Below are 26871 nucleotides of genomic sequence, written 5' to 3' on the forward strand. Positions count from 1 at the left end.
GCCTCTCTATGATAATCATTGATGGCCTTCTTCCACATATTCTTGAGGCACATTAGGTCACAAATTAATTCATACAGTTCGTCAGGCATTGTGTCTGATGGGTCCATTGTGGTCAGTTCGTACTGTTGTGGGTGTTCAAGCAGGGAACTCAGGAACACGGGGAAATAGGACCCAAACATGTTGACATGAGACAACGACGAACTGACAAAGAACAAAGGTAGAACACAGACTATATACACATGACGGGAGATAACGAGACACAGATGAAACTAATCAGGGCAGGGCAGATAATCAAAAATGGCGGGAAAGCAAACAAAAACAGAAAGTAAAACTGCCAGACACATGAGGAGAAAAGAGCATTTCAAAACAGAACAGGAAATAACCATACACAAATTCCCAAACCATGACAGAACTATAATGTAACTGTGAATAACGATTCAAAATATATGAAGAATAAAGTTTCCATTATTAAATGAATTACAAATAAATATTAACTTGGATTTTCTTACAAACTAATTCCACTGGAAATGAACAACTACTTATAAACTTAAACAACAAAATTCTAATTACTGCCTCACAAGTTTGTCTCTATTTGCCCTATAATTAGAACCAAATTACAATGCTCTTTCCAGGTAATGTCCCAGTAAATTAATAGGAACTTTTGGAGCCATATGATAAAGACAGACTGTATGTTTTGGGATATGAGTACTAAACAATATATCAGAATATCATGACCACAGACAACGTCTATATGATCAACATGTATAAAAAATAATAAGTACCTTTCAAGCCTCAATGCCAATACCTTAGCTGTCATTTTACAGTCCACACTGAGAACAAGGAGAGACATGATAAATGGTCTTTACCTTTTTTTGTCTTCTGATCAAAGTAAATTAAGATCTCCACAAACAGTGAGAAAGATTATGTTTTTCAAGACAGGTACCACTGATAGTTTAAGTGGTAACAGTATTTATACTCTGCTGGGAAGCCACCTAAGCTAGGAGATTTACCATTCTCAAGTACATCTATGGCCAACAAAACGGAACCCAGCTGGTGTCATGAAGAAAAAACAAATCATGCAATTACTAAATCCAGCTCTAAAATTAATAGTTTGTGTGCAAAAATGATGAAATCAGGCTCTCTAATTACTTACTTAGTGCAAACAAATTAACTGAGATAAGTGGATATACTTGGATTTTGCCTGTTGTACAATATTTTGTTATCTTTGACATCCTTTAAACACACAGTATGTTGCAATTTTTATGTTACATTATTTTGTGTTCAGGAATTATGAATTTGAGAGCAAGAATTAAACGATTTGACAGCACAATTTAGTGATTGTAGCACACGTAAATAATTCAAGAGCACAAAATAGAAATTTGTGAAATTATTAATTTGACAGAATGATTTATTAGTCTACACAGAATAGATTTTTTTTCTACATGAGACGTGATGGGCTCTGTGTAAAAGGAGCCTCACTATGGACCCTCTTTGGTTTTTCCACTTCATAGTATATTGAAGCCATACACATGCGCTGATCTGTATACAAAAATGTCAGAAAAAGGTGAGTTTCTATGCAACTCATATTTACAGTCTCTTCACCAATCTTCAATCACAAGAACAAAAATTTTGAAGAAAATATAACTGCCTCTCTCTTTACAAGCTGCATTATTCTCTTCAAACCTCTTGATCTCTAATCTAACACATCATACCACAAATCATCAGGAGAAATAGGGGCCAATTAATGTATTATTATTGCTACTGAAGGATTTGGTTACATGAAAAGTGAGAACATAAATATATTCATTTTAAAATATACATTTTGGTTTTGTACTACATTTTGCATATTGCAATATCACATACAACAAGCATGGTAACGTTATCGTCTTCTGGCCCACATTTAGAAAATAATGCAATCTTCTTATTTGATCTTTCTGTCTTTTTTTTTGTGTGTGTGTCAGAACATAGTTCCTGCAGCACCAGCAAAACAGTGCCACCAACAGCAGGACTTATTAGCCCTGTATACTTGCTCTGGGCCGCCATCCATCCATCACAAATGCCATATTTAATTGTCTGAAAGCCATGTTTAGATCCGGCAAACTGCCGTTTAATTCAAGGCAGCGTGCAGGAACGGAGCTAGGAAATAATTTGGTGATGGATGACTGTGACCCTCCTTTTGGTAGACTCCGACGAGTGGACAGCTGGATGGATCGAGCAAAGTATAGAAAGGAGAACAAGGAGAGCGGGAGGGAGAGAAAGGAGGCGGAACACTTGGTATTCAGAAAATCACGCCAACTTTTCATCTGCCCTCAGGCCGATAGGGGCTCAAGGGAATAACAAGCGTGTCCTTCAACCCCTTTCTCTGTTCCCGGGAAGTAAAACCCTCTAAAAATAGTGTGACTGTATTTCTTTGTGTGTGTGTGTGTGTTTGTGTGTGTCTCCTGGCTAGCATGAGCAGACTTCATGCATAATGATGTCCATTAACCTTCACACTCCTGAAGGATAGCAGAAAAGATTTACAGTGCATCTCGCATGACGCAAATACCATGTTGAAGATTTTTACGGTTTCTGCGTTGAGCTTGCCAGTGTTGTTCTAATCGGAGAGTCCATTCTTATCTAAGTGCAATGTATATTATCATATGACCTACCTCTTGTCTGTAAGAGATGGCGTGAGGCACCCTGTTCTATTTATAAGAAATTATCCTCTTGACTATAACCCATTTAAATCTAGTGAATATATGGTTTCATTTTATAATGTGCATTTGTGCTATACGAAGTGCTGCATTCAAAATGTTCTATAATATCTAAAATATTGGTTTAAAATGTGGAAATTGGTAAGATTTATTATTCCAATAACTCTTTAAGTTTTAATTTAAAGTACATATTTTACTACAAATGTAATTTGTTTAAGTGTATTTCAGGTGGTGATAAATGATTGTTGCACCATTTACAGTTCTGATATTTGCATCACAACTGACTGGACCAAGTTGGACCAAGTCTGTTCCAGCCTGGGTCAGATGGTGCAGAGAGTCAAAAGATAAAACAATATAGTGTCAGTTACAGTTAATGAGTCGAATCCCGACGTTTTCATTAAAATCATATTAAAGTTGTTGGTTATGATTACATTGTATTCACCAAAGTAATAAGCCCCTAAAAGGGACTTGGAGTTACAACAGTGGAGGTGCAGTGAAGGTTTGGTTGAATGATAAACAAACGATGATCCAACTCCAACTGTTCCAAATACCACAGGTACAAAAACAAAGACATGAAAATACAATGAGGCTCAATGAAGACTAACTAACTTCAGCCTCACCTGCAGTGCTGTCTGTGCTTTTCTGCTTGTGCGATGAGTTTTTTCTCCACACATCCCCACCTGATTGTGACTGATTGTGCTGTTTGTTTCTACTTTTCACAACTTGTGACAGGTCAGAGGACTACATTTTATTACATTGTGATGTACTGCTCTTTTCAGTGAGATCAATCACTGTCACCTGCTGAGATGATTTAGACAGATACTGATGTGTCTAGTTACTAGATGACATTGTTAACAATTACCTCGTTAAATATGTGGCCTTACTGTGTGATGCAAGCAAAAATTTATATAGCACATTTCATTCTAATAGTGTAAAGATAAAACATTAGAGAGAAGTAAACACGATTAAAATAGACACATAGATAATACATGTGAGTTAAAAACCATTAAGAAAGTAAGAATAAAAAAAATTGCTAAGACCCGCAACCAACCAGTAAAAATTACTAAGGGACATTAATTAAAACTATTAAAAAAGTAAGAATAAGCGCATATGCTCTTTATCCCTCAAGATGAATGTTTCCTTAAAATGTATTAATTTCTAAAGGTGTCAGCAGTGGCTGTCTTTATTTCAGACAAGGCCCTGATAGTAAAATAGTTCATCATGGGTGTGAACTACTTTTTAAGACAAACAATTCTTATTCATGTGCACAAAGGAGGGCACAACAGACAATTGGGTGGTTTGTGAACCACTGTAATAAACCGTAACTTTCCTTTAAACATGTTTGATTTTTGTGTCTGAAATTAGGGAAACATGTAGCAGAAGAAAGCTTTTGTTTCATTTAAAAGTCAGAAAACAAGGAAATGGCAATATAATGCAGCATGCGGTCAGGGAGAGGGTATTTACGTATCTATTTTCCTCTTCATCAGGTTTCAGTGCAGAGCCACAGCTCACCTGAAGTTGACCTCACTCTTACTGACACTTAGTTCAATCACCTTCAGCTCTCTCCATGAAGTTTCAGAATGAAGCATTTCTCTTTATTTCTTTGCCTTTTCTTTTTTGCTATTGGTGATTAGTGTTGCTATTGGTGATAGCAGATCATCCACATCCACATCTGTTTTGTGGAATACCTCAGGGGTCAGTCCTTGGCCCCCTGCTTTTCTCCATTTACATGTTACCACTAGGACACATAATTCGTTTCCTTTTTTACGTGATGATACACAGCTTTATTTATCTTTCAACCCCACCAGTAACAACCAATTTGTCACTCTCAGGGCATGCCTAAATGAAGTTCAGATCTGGCTGACGAATAATTTCCTTCAACTAACTACAGATAAATCCGAAGTCATTATCATAGGCCCAGACACCACATGTAATCACATCTCACCACAACTTGGTTCATTCTCCACCAGTATTGCCACTAGATGCAGAAAACTTGGTGTTACTTTTGATAATAATCTTAATTTCAAAGAACATGTTAAAGGGGACCTATTATGCTAATTTCCAGCTCTATATTTTTATTCTGGGATTCCACTAGAGTGGCTTTGCATGATTCACAGTTCAAAAAAATCCTTATTTATCTTATACTGGCCCTTTTACAGACCAACAAGCAGAAACAAGCAGTTTAGCTCATGTCTCTTTAAGGCCCCTCTCCCTTAAAGCCCACTTTCTTCTGATTGGCCAATTTCCCGGAAGCCTGCTGAGGGGCAGCGAGCCGCTGTAACCACTTCTCTGTATACGTACCACCGCATTGTCTTGCCACTGTGCTGGACAGCATATGACAGCTACAGTAACTTAGCTTAGAAAACAGCTATATGGGGCACTGAATTGGATGAATTTACTGTTTATCAGACCAGAAATGAAACAAGAATTAGATTGGAAAAACGATAGATGCCACTGAAGCGGAATGTTTCTGGGGGCCAGCCCTCACTTACTAGTTTACTGTACACAAACACACAAATTTTTTAACTTCATTCACTGATTTTGTTGAAACTGGATCATGTTTTATGGAGAAAATATTTATAGTTGCCCAGGTAGGAGTGTTGTTCTTTACACCACTAGCACAGGAGCTTTGGACTGCCAGGAGGAGGAGGTTTTCAGGCCCAGGCTCCAAGTTCCCAGTACGGGCAGAGTCAGCTAGCTAATAGCGTTAGCTACATGGCTACCAGAGCTAACGGCAGTTACGGTTAGCAGTAGTTAGTGGTTAGCAACAAGTAAAGCCATCTGTCCATCAAGAAACGAACTAATTTCCTTCACAACCGAAAAAGCACTTTCTGCGAGTGTCATGGTTTGAGGGTATGAATAGTTTTTCCTGTGTTATTTTGAAATGCTCTTTCCCCTCATGTGTCTGGTAGTTTTACTTACTGTCTTTGTTTGCAACAACAACACACACTGAACAACCTACAAGAGCAGTCCTGAGCAAAGTAGTCTCCACACTTCATTTTAGTGCTATAGGCAGAGCAGTCGAACAACATAGACTGAGTGAGCGGGTGGATGAGCAGGTCCCATCCTTGTAGTTTGGGGGGGCGAGCTGTGCCTGGAGCAGATCATGAGTGCAGATGACATTTTTAAAAAAAATAGGTCCCCTTTAAAATAATTATCCAGTCTTGTGTTACCCAGTTACGCAGAATCTTTAAGATCTGGTAAATGTCTCCCAAGAACCTGGAAATTGTCATTCATGCATTCATCACAGCCCCAGTCTATCACTACTCAACTCATTTTACTCATACTTAAGCAAACACAACCTTTCCAGACTTTAGTTAATTCAAAATGCTGCTGCCAGACTCCTCGCTAATTCTAACAAAAGAGTACATACAACACCAATTTTAGCTTTATTACACTGGCTACCTGTATCAATGAATGTCTAATCCCATATGATCTTAAATGTAGCTTGAGATCCTACGGTGGGTCCATTTTAGAGATTAATTTCTTTGGAACAGATGAAGTCTAAGGAGCTTATGCATATACAGTATTTGTGTTCACATCTGCTTTATATAATGCCTTAAATTGCTATTAAAATAAGTCATGACAACCTTGACTCACCAGCTCTTTTGTATAAAAGAACATTGGTGTTGAAATGGTGTTTTATAAACAAGTTGCAGACAATACTTTTAGGACTCTTTTCTTTATGCCATAAATTAGTTTGACATTCTACCAGAAAATACAAATATAAATATCATCTTTATCCTTGTCTGACTTGCTGAAAATAACAGCACTGAGACACCTTTGGACCCTGAACTGTGGTTGGCCAAGCTGTAACATTTAAAGTCACAACCCCTGGCTATGACCTTTACTGATGACCCTTCAGTGGACAGGGGCTGGGAACTTAGACAATCTGACAATATGAATGTGATGAGGGGGAGGAGGAGCAAGAGAAAAGTGCAGCAGCTAGAAGGGTGAAGCAACCTTTGGTTTAGGAAATGTCAATTCAGGGCAATGGTACAGTACCTGCAGACTTCCAACAGCAGAGTAGGCTGCGTAGGAGAACTGCTTCTTCGGCAGGTCATTTGATCCACGCTGGTCACAGGGGATCCCATTTGGCAGGAAACACTCGTGACTAGACCTGTCAGTGATGGTGTTGGGTGTGGAACCAGGCAGGCTGAGCAGAACTGTATGATTGGACAGATGGACATCAATCAAACCGAGTCCCACCCACTGACTGTAGAGGTACCTGGCTCTGGCTTCCTCACTGTCATCTGATAGGCTGGAGAAAGACCTGGAAGCAGGAGACAAAGAGAGTGCTCATTATGTCATGCAATACAACACTATGGATTTTTTACTTGGAGCTCAAAATACAACAGGTATTTACACTTTATTATTATTTACAAGGAACTGAGATCCTGGCATGTCCTGGAAATCCTCAACAAATTGACTTTTTCTTCCAAAGAAAACATTTGTGGAAACCTGGGATTTTTCCAGTGTTTGCTTGTCTGTGAGTCTGTTAGTCTGTTAGTATTTTGAAGGTTGTTATGAAAACTCCTTTCCAAACCTCATTAACACCTCCATGTAACTGTCATATATAGCTAAATACTAAAGTCTGACCTTGACATGGGAATATTATGGATCAACTTTTTAGCTGCAGCAATATCTTCTGAAAATCTACCATATGCAGTAGTTCCCTGCCACTAGACTGTACTAACCTCAGGTCAGCTCTATAATGATGGTCATATCCCCCATATAAACACTAGGACATATTAACATGTGAACAAATGAAATGGAATTGAAAATATTACTACATAATCTATTTTATATGGAAAAAATAACAGAAAATTAGAATAACCACCATTTATGTTTAAAACAGTACTCCACCTATTTAGCTGACTGACTGACCACCAACTGTAACTAAATTCTTATTCAAATATTGCTAAATATTTGAATGAACTGAGAGGTTCCAGACTAATACGCATTTGCGAATTTGTCTGGCGATGCCAGGCTAAGTTTGTTCATTAAATAACCAAAACTGTTAAGCTTTGGCGGAGAATAGTGTGTTTTTGTAGAACCCCATCACTCATGCTAAGTAGCTAATAGAGAAAATTAATTAATAATGAATCATTTTTAAAATGAGTGTTTATAGGCTAATTGTACTTCATTTACAGTGAGGGGAAGGGGAAAAGGGAAAAGACTATATTCCCAGAAAGTAATTATTTTAAAATCATTAGAAATCCTTCAATGCTTCTTGTGACCTCTTGTAATACATGTAATGATGTTTCGATGTTACATTAAGAAAATGTCCTAAGCCTAGGTGTGTCACTGAATATGACCCCCTTCTAAACCCTTCCTGTTTATTGTGTATTAGAGCTGAGTAAAACTATCAACACAGGACACAAGATTGCGATTCTCTGCCCCATTATATTTTACATATACAATGAGTTCATAACCATGACATGACTTAATTTACAACTCAAGGCTTTTAATGAAAGACCACATAATAACATTCTCAAATAATTATGTTTTTTAAAATGGAAAATGTTAATAAAAGATTGCTTCAAAGACTGAAATGTAGAGAAATCCATTTGGCACTTCAAAAATTTAGGATGATAATGGCAATGCTTCTGCTGATTGGGTCTTCATATTAGTGAAAATAGTTTTGCTTTCTTTTTTTACTTTCAGTTTTGCTAGTGCTTGGTGAGTGTTAATGAACACTCATTAACATGAACCTCTTTTTCTTTCTGACACACACTAAACCCACACGAGCTGTCAGTCCCTGTCATTCCCGTTTTCCTAATTGCATGGAAGACATGTCAATAAAATTTGATCAGGGACTTATTTGAGTCTCCTCTGCTGATTTGTTTGGTTTTTGATGTTTACTCTCTTTATTGTTCTGACTGTGAGAGTACTGGACTCAAAGGTTCAGCAATAAAGATGTTTCCAGAATGGACTGGCTGGTATTTCATCCTTTTGGTGAAGAACAAATACACCATCCAGCACTGAACAATGCCTGAGAAGATATCTCAATAAAAACTATGCTATAAAATATACAGTTTACACAAATGATGCAATTTTCTTTGTGAAAAGAAAGAAACACAATTGTACCCTTCAAAAAGTCACCATTTCCCATTAATGGGGCCATAAAGAAACAGCAGAGTAGGTGTTTTATTTCTCAGATATGAGTTAATTTTTAAAACATTTATGGAGAGACAAAGTCATGAAAGGTCTTGTTTTCTTTCATTTTCTATTTATGCATATTATGTCTTTCTTCCTCTGGCTGGAATCCTTCTTGTGATTTTATTTTAAAGAAATAGTTTGACAATTTTGAAAATACACTTTCATAGAGTGAGATGAGTCAGAATGTGGTTAGCCTAGCTTAGAGATAAAGACTAGAAGATAAGTAAGATAACAGCTACCCTGGCTCTGTCCAAACTGAAAAAATAACTAACACCTCTAATGTTGACGTATTTCCACAGTGTATCTTATTTGCTAAACCCATACAAAAGACTGAAATGTAAAAACAAAAAGACAACTTGTGATTTTAGGGCGTGTTCAGGCATTATTCCAAGATAAGACGGTGTAGTCCCTCATTCGTCCAGGAGTGTTCTATAGTAGAAAAGGTTTCAGTCGTAGTCATCTGGACACTGTTTTCAGAATCAAGACGTTTCGGCTCCCATCCGGAAGTCATTCTCAATTGTGAAAAAATTGGACGGGAACTGGAAATTTAAGCTAATCTGAGTTACATAAGCCCTGCCCTCAGGAGGGAATCTGCCTGAGTATCTGTTAATAGCTAGTTTCACCTGAAACTGACCTAATAGTTTCAAGATGGCCCAGTGATCAGTAATCAGGCCTATTGTTCTCTGGCTGCATCTACTTCATCACTGTTAAGTGCCTGATTAGCATGTGATTGGCGTGACCAAGGTGATAATACACTCTGATAGACTTTGGGCAGATTAAATCTCAGACCACCATTTCTGTTCAAAGAGGGTTCTCTTTCTTCACAAAAATGGCTTCCTTGACGCCCCCTTCAAACCAACTCTTCTCTCTACTAAGAATCTTCACCTCGCTGTCTTCAAATGTGTGGTTTGTAGCTTTTAAATGCAAATGCACGGCGCTCTGTAATCCTGAGTTAGCGTGTCGTCTGTGCTGATAAAGTCTTTTGTGAAGTGGCTGTTTGGTTTCGCCTATGTACCGTTCTTTGCAGTTTTCCTCACTGCACTGAATGGAGTAGACAACATTGCTCTGTTTCTGTGTGGGTAACTTGTCCTTAGGGTGAACGAGTTTCTGTCTTAAAGTGTTGCCTGGTTTAAAGAAGACAGGAACATCGTGCTGTCTAAAGATCCTTTGTAGTTTTTCAGACAGTCCAGATACATAAGGAATGGAGACACCGTTCCTTCTCGGTTCAGTTACACTTTTGTCCTGTTTTTGGCTCTTTTAACTTTGTTGATAGCCCAAGTAGGATAACCACAGGCTGAGAGTGCATTCTGGACATGCCTTTCCTCTTTCTTCTTACCCTCTGAGCCTGTGGGCACTTCTTTGGCTCTGTGTTGTAATGTCCGGATTACACCCAGCTTGTGCTGTAGTGGATGGTGTGAGTCAAAGAGCAGGTATTGATCCGTATGTGTTGGTTTCCTGTACACTTCTATCTGGAGCTTTCCGTCCTCTCCTCTGAGAGTAGAACAATCAAGAAAGGCCAAGCGGTTCTCTTTTGCATCCTCACGCGTGAACTTGATGTTGGGGTCCACCGTATTGATATGCTCTGAGAACGCTTCCAAGTCTTGTTTCTTGATTTTCACAAAGGTGCCATCCACGTAACGGTACCAATGACTTGGTGATGTCTATAACCTTCTTCTTGTAGCCATTGGTTGGATCTCTTTTAAGTTTTTGATATGTGGTTGTGTCTTCAAGAAGGTTGTTGACCTTGGTTTCATAATCGGCTGTGTTCAGAATCACAGTGCAGCGACCCTTGTCTGCTGGTAGAATGTTTATGCTGTGATCCTTCTGCAGTGCTGAGAGTGCCCTCCTCTCTTCGGATGTAATGTTGGAAGGAGGTGGTTTGGCACTCTTTAATGTTGCAGTGACACGTAGCCTCAGGTCTGCAGCCTCTTCTTCAGTCATGTTGTTCTTCCTAATGGCTGTTTCTGTGGCTGTGATGTAGTCCACTGTAGGGATGTGGTTGGATGTAACTGAAAAGTTGAGCCCTTTGGAGAGCACATCTTTTTCTGCCTGTGTCAGGATGCGGTCTGATAAGTTTTTGATCCAATTGTTTCTGTTGATACATGTCTCCCTTTGTTCAGTCCCTGATCTCTTGATTCTTAATTCTGAAAACAGTGTCCAGATGACTACGACTGAAACCTTTTCTACGATTATTCCAAGATGTTTACCCCAACTGCTACCCTTGTAGTCACAGCATTTAAATAGCCTAAATTAGATACTTTTGTTCCGGTTCCTGAAACCAGACAAATTAAGCGTATTAATTGTTGTTGATATTGGATTTTATTTCGATGTAGTGCCGCACTCTTTTGTGACTAAGAGCATTCATGTAAACAACCAAGTTGTAATTCTGACAGGGAAACTATAATATATATTGTATATATGGCTATATTGTCAATTCAATTCATTTTTAAGCCTCAAATAGCCAAGTCAACCTTTCTGACTTGGTTGCTTGTAATTGCGGATTGCGGATTAACAAACCGTTTAGCTTTAATCTACAAGAGGAGTCGGTGTGAGTGGATTTAGCATGAGAAACATGTCGACTTAAAGGTCCAGTGTGTAACATTTAGGAGGAGCTATTGGCAGAAATGGAATATAATATTTATAAGTATGTTTTCATTAGTGTACAATCACCTGAAAATAAGAATTGTTGTGTTTTCATTACCTTAGAGTAAGCCGTTTTTATCTACATGGGGAGCAGGTCCCCTTCCACAGAGGTCGCCATGTTGCACCGCCATGTTTCTACAGTAGCCCACAACGGACAAACCAAACACTGATTTTCAAACTGCAATTTCACCCCTAGATTCCATTAAATCCTACACACTGGACCTTTAAGGCTTACACCTACAGGTGTTTTTCCATCACCTGGGTTGAGGCAAATAATCTGTCTATCTGAGCACGGGTTTCCAATGTCAGGGAAAAAACATGGAAAAAAAGAGCTTGTCTGTCTAGACCCTACTGCTATAGGTTATAGGTTATTTTGTTTCAGCTCATATGAGACCATATTTATTGCTTTCCAAAGCAAGATGATGACAGAGAGGTGCCAATAACGGACCTCTTGATTTATAGCGGACAGTCTCCCCTACGGGTGCAGCAATGCATTTGACCATTTACAGTTCTTTGTTTAATTTCAGTTGAAATGCAGTTTAGAAATGTTGTGCATTGTAATCGGACCAAACAGTGGATCTGTGATGTAACGAACAAGCTTAATGACTTTTATGCTCGCGTCGAGAGAGACAATAGGGAAACTGCCACCAAGCTCACACCCTCAGCTGACCACCCGACCATCACACTCACCTCCACAGATGTCTACATTGCACTGAGCCGGATCAACACGTGCAAGGCTGCTGGACCAGACGGCATCCCCGGTCGTGTACTCAAGGCATGTGCAGAGCACCTCGCTGGGGTCATTACGGATATTTTCAACCTGTCCCTCGCCCCAGCCGCTGTTCCAGCATGCTTTAAATCAACCTCCATTGTGCCAGTGCCGAAACACTCTAGTCCAACGTGCCTGAACGACTACCACCCTGTAGCACGCACATCCATTGTTATCAAGTGCTTTGAGCGGCCGGTCCTGGCACACCTAAAGGACCTCCTCCCATCCACATTGGACACATTCCAGTTTGTCTACTGCAGCAATAGGAGCACAGAGGATGCAGTCTCCATGGCACTGCACTCTGTACTCACACACTTGAACAATAAGAACACTAATGCACGAATGCTGTTTGTTGACTTCAGCTCTGCATTCAACACAGTCATCCCTTCCAAGTTAATCACCAAACTTGGAAACCTGTGCATTAACACCTCCATTTGCAATTGGATCATGGACTTCCTGACAAACAGACCTCAGCTTGTTAGGTCAGGCCACAACTGCTCCACCACCATCACACTCAACACTGGCGTACCACAGGGCTGTGTGCTGAGCCCCTTCCTCTACTCCCTCTTCACACTCGACTGCAGGCCTGTGCGTGGATCTAACGGCATCGTCGACTTCGTAGACGATACGGTGATTGGTCTCATCAGCAACAACAATGAGACTGCCTACAGGGAGGAGGTCGAGCACCTGGCCACATGGTGCTCAGACAATAACTTGCTCCTTAACACCTCCAAGACAAAGGAGCTCATCGTGGAATTCAGGAAGGAGAGAGGAGGCACATATGACCCCATCCACATTAACGGGATGGCTGTTGAGCGTGTCTCCAGCTGCAAGTTCCTGGGGACCCATATTTCGGACAACCTGTCCTGGACCACCAACACCTCCTGCCTGGTCAAGAAGGCTCACCAGCGCCTCTTCTTACTTAGGACACTGAAGAAGAACCAACTGTCCTCAGCTATCCTGGTCAACGTCTATCGCTGCACAGTAGAGAGCATCCTATCCAACTGTGTCACAGTCTGGTATGGGAACTGCACTACTGCAGAGCGCAAGGCACTGGAAAGGGTGGTGAAAACTGCCCAGCGCATCACAGGGACTCCGCTTCCAGCCATTGAGGACATCCAGAGAAAACGCTGTCTGCGTCGAGCCCGCAGTATTCTTAAGGAAGGTTCTCCCCTGCCTTCCGGCAGGTGCCTCAGGTGCATCCGGACAAGGACCAGCAGACTGAGAAACAGCTTTTTTCCCAGTGCTGTCTTCCTACTGAACTCTGCCCCCCGCTGATTCCACTGTCACCTCATATACCTTAACTTTAAATGCTGCTATATTGTTTTTGCTGCTGCTATATTGTTTTTGCTACATGTATCACATGTTCATTTGCACTACAGGACTATTTATTCATACATATACTGCATCATTTGCACTCCAGTACTATGTACTGAATACTGCAAGAACTCATTTACTGCACTGTTAACTATTTCTGTCCATAATTTACACTACTTAATATTCATTGCACTGCTGTTCTGCCCAGTCCAATTCATTATTGTACATATCCATCAGTATACTTCTGTTTATAGTAATGCCATCTGTATATAATGTCCATAGTATCACTTATATTTTCATAATATTGCTCCTGCATTTATGCACATACTTTACATCCTGCTCTTGATTATTTGCACTTCTGGTTAGACCTAAACTGCATTTCGTTGCCTTGTACTTGTACATGTGTAATGACAATAAAGTTCTAATCTAATCTAATCTAATATTCGCTTTTCGATCGCCTATTTGTTGCATAAACTCTTTATGGACAAAAGCAAAAAACACCTTAAGTGAGTGTAAAACCTTTTTAGTGATATTGTGGAAGTTTTGTTGAATGTTGTCGCTTCCATCCATCTTTTCTAATTAGATAATTTGCAATAAAAATATTTGAAGGATGAGAACATGCTTTGTGTTTCCCCATTGCATATTAACTTTTGAAAATAAAATCAAGGATCCTTCCACATTAATTAACTGTCTTTAACCACTTTTTCATTACATTAGGTAGCATAGACCTATACTAATAGTTTTAGAACAAGCTATTCAAAATAAAGCAGCAGAGCGAGAGGTGAAACATTGTTTCAGAACGTGCACATGTGCAAACTATTAAAACACTCCTTTGTCAACAACAGCATAATTTCGATAAGCAGCAGTTGAAATGAACATCATGGATTTAGGCCTAGTTTCAAAGCCAAACAACAGCACCGCTGTGTGGCATAAAATGCACAGAAAAAGGCAATTATAATAATTAATCGCAATACTTGGTACGACAATTAATGGTCAATAATTTGTGACAACCCTAGGTATAAATGGATAATCTTTTTTATGTGTCTATCTGTGTGCATGGACAAAATTTGTGTATGCCTGTAGTATTTGTTTGTGTGTCTATTGTGAGTGTGTGTGTGTGTGTGTGTGTGTGATATCTATATCAGTCTTAGCAACAGATGGCCCAAACACACAATTCTGCTATTCTCTAGTCAGCAGGCCACGTCTCATAGCTCGCCAGGAGTAGCAGCAGGAGGCGGTGTGTGTGCTGCTGTGTTTTCATGCGTGTGTGCGTTTCCGTGTGTGTGTGCTTACAGAGACCTTCATCTATAAACCAAGCTGTTGGAAGGACTCCCTGTGGTCTGGGACACATGCCCAAATCTGACGACGCCTCATGTCTCAAGTGACTTTGAGTGTGTCTCTGTTTGCATGTGTGTGGCGATCTACACAGCTGTGTGTTTATGTGCATGTCATTATGTCTGATGATGACCATGTAACCCTGATGTCATGCAGGTGTATGTGAAGACTTCCTACTAGTTAGCTGGTGAACATTGTGGAGCGTGTGTTCAACTAAATAGCCAGTGGCCACAGAGGTCAGTGGGTACCAAAAAAAGAACTAAAGGAATAGTGAATATTTAACTTACATTCATCACGTGGCCAGAGACACAACCATGTCTCCCTGTCTGCTGGATGCATTAATAGGCAATGCTTGCTAACATGCTTGCTAACATTTTAAGGTACTGCCCAATTGTTTTCTATTCTAGCTGATTAGACCTCTGCTCAGGTTTAAGTTGGGGGAGCTATGCAGGAAATCATGTGACGTCACCAAAACCTGCGTACTAATAAGAACATGGCAAGATATTTTGACGTGTCACACAGGAAACGCACAGGTGTAATTAATAAACTGAATGATCGCTGAATTCCATTTAGCTGCTTCAGTTTCAGGGTCCTGGTATTGTGAATGCTGGCTCACTGTCACACTGGCATTACTTACTTGGATGCAACACCTGTGCTTCTCCTACTACAAGTGTCTGCTGTGAAAAAGGTCTACGGTAGAGGTGTAAGTTGTTGCGTCCTAATAGGTGCAAGAAAGCTGTACGAGAGTGAGGAACACGCCACCCAAAGTCCAGAGAAGAGGTCTAATAAGTAGCCACAAGTGAAAACACCTGTGTGTGGCTCATGTCCTTTTAGGGGCTTTCAGTACAGTTCTTGAATTACTGTACTAAATAGCCAATGCCTTACTGCTGTTGCTAGTACTGTTGTGGCCATTATTGCTCTTTTTTTTGGTATTATGTACAGTATATCTTAAGGGGCCTCTATACTCCATCAGAAATGCTTGTCAGATGGTCGATTAGCTTTGGAACCCCCCCCACCCATCTTTCCGACATCGGATAAGGCATGGCTGTGTCCAAACGTTTCCATTTCCGTGCCAGCTGTGTGGAAGAGAGAAAGAAGCCAGGGTTTGAACTTCTCTCTCTTTTGTCATTCTTGACACAACTATTTCTATCACTTTTTATGTGAACAGCCAAGTACAACACTATGTGCCTTCCTGGATAGACTGTCAGAAAATGTGCACCATTATCCCCATATTTAAAGAATATCGCATCTCTCCCCTCTCTATGATGGCGGACTTTTCACTCCGCCTTCGATTGTGGCCGTTCATAACAACTATAAACACTTGATTTCTAACGTGGTCGAACAACACTTCGTACAAACTAGTTCTGAAAAATCCCGTCCCTTACTTGTTATGTTTGTTAAATGTAATATTATGGGCTCTTTGAAAATTAGACCCTTGTAGTCTAATAATTTTAGAGCAACATTCTCTGATCCATGGACCAGCTGGGGGAAGAAAATGAATGACTCCCACCCGACAGAAGCCAGGTGGTGGTAGTTTAAGTGTGTTCAGGTGCTCTTGAAGACACTTAACCTCCAGCTGCTCCACTGGAGCTGCCCAGTGATCAGCAGTAGAAGACTGTGACAGAGTGGACAGCTCCCATCGTGATTGTATGGCACCTTGAATGTGAAGCAGGGTGCTGCTGTGCATGAGCTTGGAGAAAATATTGTTGAAGTTTTTTACATCTCAATGAAAACCCAAAGTATTTAAATTCTCTACAGCGAGTAATTGAAGTTCCTCTAAGCCTAAAATTCTTCTTAAATATGCATTTGATAAAGGGACACCTTTGTGCTGCAGGGAAGCTAGTTAGCCTTGGAAAATTTAACATTTGACTGTTATTCCTTTCTAACAAAACACTGTTCAGATGTTTACTATAGAAATACATAGAATTGTTTTTTTTTAAAGAACATGTTTCACTTTTACATGAGAGAAGGACTTGAGGATGAGGACAAACCGATAAATCTTTGGTAAATTTCCCAAAATCCAATAGAGAGCATGATGGGGCCACTAACATTAGCCTACACTGTGTTCCATCAGCTCCCACACACTGGATGTGTCAGTCCTGAACAGGGCTCCATCTTACATAACCTGCAATCCCAAAAAATAATGTAGTTAGCTAATGATACCTCTTGGCCTTGGAAGTAATGCTGTAACTAGTTAGCCAGTCATGCTAACGTTGCAGCTGACATTAGAGCAGACAAAGACACTGCTTCACACAATCTTTACACTTTTACACTTGTGTGTTTGAAGAGTGAAAAAGTGACTTACCTCATCTAACTTTAAATGTTGAGTATCACTCTGACTAGAGCTCCATGAACAGCGATTCGGTATGTGGAGGAATCCGAAGCTTGACCTGCTGTGCCTAGTTAGGGTTGCTAAGCCATTAATCTATATTTAAATTAGTGTAATATTATGTCTTTTATCATGGCAACATCATGTATGTTCCCTGTCACTAGAGCAATTGTGAGCTCACTCTGCCGTTTATTTGTAGTTCCATTAGCGTACATCTTGTGCTGAGTTTTCACCAGAAATCTGACACCTGAATTTATCAGGACAAACAGGGAGAATGTATGATGTCTCAATTCTTCTGAAGGACACTGGTCACTCAGCACAGTGGGCCACAGTGCCATTTTGTGATTTAGTTTATTAAAACTTTAATGGATCCACGTTTCAGACTCCAATAAACCTGTCATTTCAGAAGGTTACTATCCCATCAATATCATGTGGAGATGTATCCTGTTTTAAGGCAGATCACTCTCCTCCTTGACATTTTCTTCCAGCTAATAGGATGAGCATGGATATCATGTACATCATCTGTATTTATTTTGGGGGAAATTATTCCAAAAAGCAGTTCAGAAACTTCAGTAAGTAAATCTGTTATTTCCATGCTGTGCAACATTTCCCATGCCTGCAGAGATGCTCTGATTGTTTTGAAGTGTTAACAAGCTGTATTTGAAGCCCCGCGACTATCTTTATCTGATGAGTGGATTGAATCCTATCCTCTGAAGCCTCTCTACCCCACAGAGAACGATAAAAAACTGTTTATCCAAACCTCAGCCAGTTGCAATTGTTTCATAAAAGCCTTTTTTAAATGTTTCATATCTTGACTCTTTGGCATCTAAGCTTTAATTATAATAATAATTCTTTATTCTCAATATCGCTGACAAATGGGGTGAGGAAAAGAAACGTCTCTTCATCGTGATTTGAAATAGTTCAAAGTCTGGTCCCTAACTCCCAAGCTTGCAAGTCAAAAGCTTTTGTATTATTAAAGTTGGGAAATGGTAATGTTGCTTCAAAGTCTTTAGCATCATTTTTAGCACCCCTTCCTTTGAAAGACAAACAGACAAATTGACTTTGGCAAAGTACGCATTTATGGTCTGCAAATCCACTTAAAATAATTTACTTATTTCTCTTTGTGTAGCCACATTTTTATTACGTTTTATGCTTGTTATAATGATAAAGTGTAAGAGCTATTAGAATGAGAACAGGAAGATAAATCACATGTTCTGCTCATGCAGAGTGTGGATATAATTGCCTTAGTGGGAGCTCTGTGTGCTTTCTTGGGCCAAGCAGACTTGGAATATGAGTCGCTGTTGCCTCTGCTGGCAGCTGCTGAGGATAATATATTCCTATAGCACACAATCATTTTAATAGCTCATCCATTTGTTCAGGAGACAATTGATTTTCTCTGTTTCCATACACGTTAGTCACATTTGATTTCTCTCGTCCCATTTGCATTTGTCACATTTTAAGAGCGTGGAGCCTGTGCTCGGGCTTCATGATAGGAAATCTTTATTCAGGTGCCAGGGCTGGTGTTAAGGTGGAATCTAAGTGATGATGGAGGCTGCCAAAAAATAAGATTCAACACATCACTGGCTGTACTATGCGGTGCTATATAGTATAACTCAGAAGGGAGGAATTAGAAAAGGTACATCATCTGAGAGTGTAGTCACTGATACCAGGACATGAGTCGATTCTGGTGCAGTGTTGCTCAAGATCTACGCCAAACTACAACTGAAGTCATGCGTAACATTTTCATGTGAATAAATGTAAGAATTACTAGTTGGACGGAAATAACACAGTAGCGATTGAATCTATATTCAGTTAATGAAAAATTAACAATTTCTGTCTGGTTTCTTTGGAATCAGAAGAAAGATAACGAGGTAGTTATAAGCAATGGCAGCCACCTGGGCTTAAGAGAAAAAATAATAAAACCACATTCAATTACCACTTCACTGGCTTCCTCGGAATGCATCTTCATGCGTCACTCACACCAATCTGTGCTGTTAAAAATAAATTAGACTTAATGCATTATAAATGCCAATATACCATGGCAATTTGAGTTTGAGCTTATTAAACAGTTCATGGATGTTTATATGCATAATGTACTTAAATCCATATGTATATTTAAGACATGTGAATGTAAACAGATTCAGTTAAACTGTTAAACTGTCTGTAACTGCACTGCAACCGAGTCATGTGGAGGACCAGAGGTTATATTCAGGCCTTGACTACATTCCATTAACACAGAGGTTGACCTTTAGTAGAAAAAACAGAGACACCATTTGTCTGCTGTTTACAAAGCTGTATGATGTTTTGTAAACCATCCACCCTTCCACCATGTTTTCTGAGGATGTGATTGAGTACAGGGACTGTCTGTCTTCAAGTATGTCCTACTAGTGGGTGGGGTCACTTCAAGGGTATAAAAAATACTATTATTCCCCACAACAGTGAGAAACATCTTCAATCAAAACTCCAGTGATTTGGATTTCTCTAGACTTTGCACCACCTGGATGAGTGAGGTGAACCTCGGCAGACATGTTTTAGGGGAGACAATTTGAAATTCCATTTTTAAAATCGAGGGGGATGATTTTCATCATTAATTAATTATTGTAACAGAGAGTAAAGGGCACACACTTAACATCCGCTACAGCAAAAAGGAGTTATCAGTCTAGGTGTAGCTACTCCATAGCGGAGAACTCCACAGATTTTACATATACAGTTCAGATAGCTTTGGGAAGTACTACTCAGCCTGTAACTCTATAATGTCTGAGACTGGAGGAGCTTTGTCAAGTCTGAGAAAAATAACCCGGATGATGTCAGGGTTATCTGGGTGGTTATTTGCTGTGCATGACTCTTTAATTTTTCCTACTGCTTGTGTTTTGTTGCTTGTTTATCTGTATGATATGGTTGGACGTTAATGCTGCTGCAGTCGCCTGCCAGCTTTCTGTGTGCACGGTTACTGGGGAGTGCCAGGTTATGTTGCCATGACCTTTATCAGGTGTAATGATTTTTTTTTTTCAGTTTGTTGGCGTTGGTGCCTGTAATGTAAACACCAGTGACTAAATAGCAGCCTCCTGTTGTAAATATACTGTACCTACTGTAGCAGAACCCAACAGCCTGATTTTCTCTGTGCCCACCCATTATATGATTTCTGACTACTCAAATGCCCTTTAATAGATTACATACAACAACATCATAATACACATGTATTTCTGCAATTACAAATTATTTTGTTCATATGGATAACTCTTGTAATGATACCAGTGGCTAGGTATCATTGCACAACACCTTTAAAAACACTACATCCCTGCACACAAACACACATAATCTCACACTCAATCTTTCTCTAAATGGTCAATGTCAAATGATGGCTCAGCATCTGTATGGTGGCTTTCTTACTAACAACTATACCACAGGGTACTGTTTTTCCCTGGTGTGAAAGTGTGTTTTGTTTTTTTCTTTGTGTGTGTGTGTGTGTTTTGTCGAGGATAGTGTGGCAGCCATGAGTCTAACACAGCAGTGATAAATGAAGACAGAGTTCAGAGACAGACTGACTTTGAATAAAGCAGCAGTTAAAGAACTGCTTCTTACTGAATTTAAAACAAGGTCCAGTGTTGTTGCGCCCAGCTACACTGCTGAATAGCAATGTGTGCGCACACACACACACACACACACACACACACACAGCACATTCACTCTGCAATTAACCTTCGACACCCCTGGACAAAATATTACATTTTGCTCTCTGAGTCCTGGTAATAAGGGCAGTCAGGAGATGAAAAAGAGGGACATTTTGAAAAGAAAGAAAAGCAGTGCGGTGTTAGCCATTTACAGCCATCGTGATCCTGGTTTGTACAAGTCTAATATTACGTTGGGGCCTCGCCTAATTACTGAATTTAACCCCACCATTTGCCTTTCATGAATCCCATTTCCGTTAAATCATTACATCTACATTATTGGACAATTTTATTTAGCAAGAGACCTGTTTGAAGACAGATATTTTGATTTATCATAGCAGGAAATGCACGACACAAGTGTCTCTAATAAATTAAAACTGTCTGTGTTCTATATAGGTTTTCCTGTAAGCCATTCCAATAAAAAAAAAACGCACAGCTATATTAATGTTATTACTTACACCTGTGCTTTTCCAGCTATGACATGTCAAAACATATGACGTTAAAATGTCTATACAGAATGAATCCCTTAGATTCAGCAGGGAGTATCAACAACAAAACAGTCATTCATACTCTTGCTTGAATTTAACTCAGATCTGGCAGGAAGTTTGTAAGCCTCCTAAACAGCAGTATTAGACAAAACACCTAACACCTGCAAAATTGATATTGCCAGAAGTACATCCATGCCATCTCTCAAGGTGTAAATGAATGCAAAAATCACATTGCAATTGGATTGGTCAGACCATGTCTGGAGGTGGTCTGGCTGGCGTTGTGATTGGACCTCAGCCAGGTGTAAATGCAGTCTGTGCAGTTTGGCCACAAGTTGAAAGGTCACCCAACTCTGCATCTTCTACTTGTCTTATACAAGGGGAAGAACAAGGGTTGCATTTGCCCTTCTTCGGCAAAAATAAGTAGAGTGCATACACCAGCATTGTTTCCCTTGTCCACCAAAGAGGGATGCACGTCTTGGCTGCATTTGGAGGAGCCTTTGGAAAAAGACAGCCTTGTCAACCCATTATGATTTACTCAAGTCTTAAAATATGGAGGAGCTTAAAGAATGGACTTGGACCTCCTCCCAAAATGAGATGGTCTAGTCCGACAACTTGAAAATCAAATATTCAGCTGACAAAATGAGTGAATCCCAGTAGTAATCTGGGACAAATTGAGTTTACAGGAAAGATTGTGACATGATAAATAAAGTATCAAGTTATTGGCGAATGTATCCATGTCTTCTATTTTCTATAGTTGCTGTAATTGATATCATACCCACCCAATGAAGACGCTCATGTGATGTTTTATATTTCCCAGCTTCATGGGCTGACATGGATTTCCGGAGAACTCCATTAAACTTAATCGCACAATGGATTAATGGCTGTGGATTAATCGCAGAATGGATTAATGGCTGTGACACGGTTGTGTCCTCCACATTCAGGCAATGAAGGCTACGTTTCTCAGCCATGTTTGAAGCGCATCTGAAGGACAATGTAAATGGACTGTACTTGTACAGCGCCTTTCTAGTCTTCCGACCACTCAAAGCGCTTCACACACTACATATCACATTCACCCACATTCATACACTGATGACAGATGCTAACTGCTCATCAGTCCAAAGAAACTAACTAATCATTCACACACATATTCACACACCGAAGGCACAGCCCTCGGGAGCCATTTGAGGTTTAGCGTCTTGCCCAAGGACACTTCGACATTTGGGCAGGGGGAAGCCGGGATCGTGGACGACCCGCTCTACCACCAAGCTACAGCTGCCCCTCAGCCTTGGTCTGTTATGACATATGAAGTCTAAAAATTGGGTCTAGAAAAGATCCTGTCCCTGAATTAAGGCACAGCTAGCATATTTGTAGTGAGTGTTAATCAGAGATATCCATTCCTCACGTGTCCTGCTCTGCACACCTGTTGCTCATTCCCTCATTAGCCCTGTGAGCTTCTGCCTGCCTCGTCAGCTGCATCTCATCGTCTATTTACTCAGTGTGTATACTGAATGAAAGAATAGGCCAGCAATTTCCCAATTTATTTTTCACATTGTCTTACCTGTCTTAGCATTCCTACCTTTTCTTGTATAACTAGAGATAGTTGGTTGAGGTGCAGATAGACAAACATAAAAAAAACCCCTACAAAATTAAAGGTGATCACACAGTAAAATACCAATATTCTGCTTGATCAAGGTTAACTAATGAAGTCAGCTGATGAGGCCAGCTTTTTTGGAGAGACATTGGTATGAATGTGCCACCTACAAGCTTACCTTGCCAATAAGTAGTCTTTTAATAGTACCTCTCTCATCTGCTAAGCCTGCCTTTGGGTCCCAATTTGTGTACTTACATATATAAAGTAAATTTGTACCTGCCCTGGGTATAACAATAGCATATGGCAAATTTCCACATAAATGCTGACACCACCTGAGGGGGTTTAGTGTCACATTCAAGGACACTTGCATAAAACAAATGGTGTCTGCTGCACACAATGTTGGCTTTTTGCCGAAAATGAATCTCGCAGACATTCAGTTAAGGGATAGTTTCTGTAAAAATGAGGCTACCCTGACTGCTAATGTGTCAAACATTATCTTTGAACAAAAACCTATGTAAGAGTAAAATTACTTTTCAACTAAAATGCATTCCAGGTTTATGCTTTAAATAGCAAATTTATCCCTTTCAGGAAAATATGGATCATATTGGATGACACTACATGTATGCACAGCATATTAAGAACATTTACAGACTGTAATTTTAAATTGTCAGTCATACTTTCAATATTTGCTGCAGATTATTCATTTGGACCTCTTCTTACTAATGTACTGACCCTAGAGTCTGGTAGCTTTCTTTGATCTTTTCAGCACATCATACAGATATTGAAGGGGCTGTGCCCTCACACATTAAGCTGAGGGCCGATGACTGGAAATCCCTGTTCTGAATCTGAACACTCATGATCATGACTAATGATCAGATCAAAAGATAAGAGGGTAATTTGACATGTGCATAATTTACTGATGACAACATAACTAATGACACTGTAAAATATAACAGGTGGCGATGGTGTATCCTTGTGGCTGAGATGCTAGCATGTTAGCTACTTCTTTGTTTGTTTGGTATCTCTGATAATGGCAGGAAAAGGGTATTGTGCATCAATATCTGAAATCCAAGCAAAACTCATCAAGTACACATCAAATACATTTTTCCCAAGGATGGATTCTGTCATTTGACGTACTTCTTATCACGCTGATGTATATTCAATTCTTCATTTTTCTGATAAGTTTGGTTTTAATTACTTATTTGATGCTATAAAAAGGGGGTTTCACGTCATGACTGACAGCTGAGCCCTGCTCGCGATTGAGTCGGCCAGGAGTTTCGGGTCCTCGATACCGCGGCTCCAACCCCAATCACCACTGCGCAGATTCCGGCTTCAAATGGTGTCACCAGTGCAAAATGGCAGCTCCCACTGAGTATATATTATTGTTCAAGTAATCTAATCTGTATTTTACAGATGTAAATAATGTTTAACACTAGAACTGCCAAGGGGTCATTTTTACCTCCCTCGCGTTTTCAGATGCATGTAACTCTGTTAAAATTAAACCCCTACATCATGACTTTTCCTTAAATGTGTTTATTAATTATCTAGTGAGTTATGCGGGGTGTGGAATACAAAGAAAAATAAATGATAATTTATACCTCGAACCACTGAGGGGTCATTTTTACCCCTCATAGATGCTGTATAATGCTGCGCACAACATTCGTGCCTAACAACACCCATTGTTTAGTCAAGAAGACTTTTTGATGCGAGGCTGCACGTAGCCTACACTTACAGTAGGCTATGGCTATCTTACTAACAGATGGAAGAAGAAATGGGCTGTAACAAAAGAGGCGGTGGGAATGCTTTAGGACATGAGTGAGGGAGAATCTGATGGAGGAGAGATATAGATGGAGATTGACCCGTCAGTTTCACCTGATGAATCGTCTTCATCTGAGGAAGAGTAGGAGCCTCCTCCCCATCAAAGAAAAAGGCTTAGGCTTCTGGTGACAGGTAGGCTCCTGCAACTCAACTTTAAAATGCTTGACTCTCTCTATCTATGGCATAAACCAAACATCATAATGTATTGTAGCCCATAATTACTCTCAGAGTGACCACCCACCTTGCCCATTATTGCCACCACAGGACGCCGCTGCTGTTGACAGTGTACAGCAAAAATCCGGAGTGGGTGCTGATTGTGAGTTGTGTGTGTGTGTGAGTGCGTGCATTTTCCTGCTGAAGCTCCAGTTCCATTCATTTGCTCACAGTAGTGTAAACAAAACAACCCTTTATTATTAAAAAAACTTTTAGTTAATGTTCTTCTTGTACATTAAATTAAATTATTTTAACATGGTCATGATTTAATTTAGGGCCTATGTCACGTTTTAAATGGTTGTATAGTTTATTAATGAATTTTAAAATGTATTTGACTTGTCTGCAGTTAAATAAAGCACAATTGTAAAATTAATAAACTTCATAAACTGAATTTTACATTTTTTTTTGTCAAGTCTTATTATTCATACCTTCCATAAATGACCTGTTTGCGATTGCTGACTCTGTTGTGTTTAATGACCCCGTGGCAGTATTGGAATGTTGGTGATTCTAGTGTTAAACAATATAAATCTGTGGTGTTTAAAGTGAAGCTTCATGTGCAGAATAATGTGAGGAGCAGTAATGTACTGCCCCCTCAGAGTACTGAGGCGGTATCATTAGCCAGGTTTCCATCCAAATATAGCACAAATTCCACGTTACCATATACCAAATATTAGAAGTTGAGCATCTCAAGATAAACAGCTGGTAGAGCTAATTCTCCAGTCAGGTGCCATTAATCCATTGCAGAAGAAGAGGGCGCAATGAGATGACGAGTATTATTTCTTAAGATAAGGCTTAAATGTTTAAATAAAATGATTTCATGGCCTAATCAAAGAAGTGTGGTTGGATATCTTGGTACTAAAAGCAAATCCATTATACTGGGAAACATATAGACTCCCTGACTTTGACTAAGATGAGAAGATTATTGTAGAGGAAGTTAATACTGATGTTCTGGTTTGTTTCACTTCTAAAACCATCACAAATCTGATTGTCGTGTCAAAATGAGCCAGATACCATTGTATGATATAATTTAATAATCAGATAATATCAACTACATGCTTATGTACTGTACACTATATATATATATATATATGCTATCACTCCATTACTTTGTTCCTTTCAAATGTCAGAAAACAATTTAGATGGAAAGATGGAAAAAATACTGGAAAATGCAGGTTGAAATTGGTTTGTGGTTATACAAAGATAGTGAGTGAGAATTAGACAGCAAAAGAAAGGAACAGATAATCACTAACATATGGATGGGTGGACAGATTGATATACGAACTGAAAAAGAAGTTAAGGTGATCTTGCCAGTCTAATGTCAAAATAATCATTTTCAAACTCTCCTCAGTTTTTCCTGCAGGTTGTTGAATGTATTGTGAACAAAGTTGCTAACTAACTCTTCCCTCTAGCGTGAAACTCGGAGGATTTAAAACAGAACGATACAGCGCAATTAAATTGACACAAACTAAAACAAAACTTAAAGTTAGGCATAAAGTTATGGTATCAATGAGTGAGTTCACACCTGTAACTTGGAGAAAATCTGAAGAGAGGCAGAGTGAGTGTAAGTGAGTGCAGAGTTGGGCAGGGGAAAACACTTTTATGAAATGAAACTGATATAAAATAGAACTTGCCCACATCATACACGTTAAAGCATGCAGACCTATCAGGGTTCAACATTAAGGTTTTTTTTTTTTTTCATTTGCTCGGTCGGGCAAGTGGGTCAGAAATCTACTTGCCCAAAGTCAATTTTTACTTGCCCCTTTACAAATTGTTTTATTTATTAGCGGTTATCAAATAACAAAAAAACTAAAGTTAATTGTCATGTTTAACCTTTCTAAATATTAA

At 39.5% G+C, this 26871-nt stretch overlaps 1 protein-coding gene across 1 annotated transcript in view; it reads right to left on the minus strand.

The window, feature by feature from the left end:
• The window catches only part of LOC122877905 (inactive N-acetylated-alpha-linked acidic dipeptidase-like protein 2), a 586509-nt gene that overhangs the window by 274244 nt on the left and 285394 nt on the right, over window positions 1-26871 (minus strand). The window contains exon 7 of the mRNA XM_044200096.1: window positions 6699-6966. Coding sequence (XP_044056031.1) covers window positions 6699-6966 — 268 coding nt within the window. The remainder of the gene's footprint in view (window positions 1-6698; window positions 6967-26871) is intronic.

Source organism: Siniperca chuatsi, linkage group LG6 (genome assembly GCF_020085105.1).
Source record: "Siniperca chuatsi isolate FFG_IHB_CAS linkage group LG6, ASM2008510v1, whole genome shotgun sequence".
Classification (NCBI taxonomy): Eukaryota; Metazoa; Chordata; class Actinopteri; order Centrarchiformes; family Sinipercidae; genus Siniperca; species Siniperca chuatsi.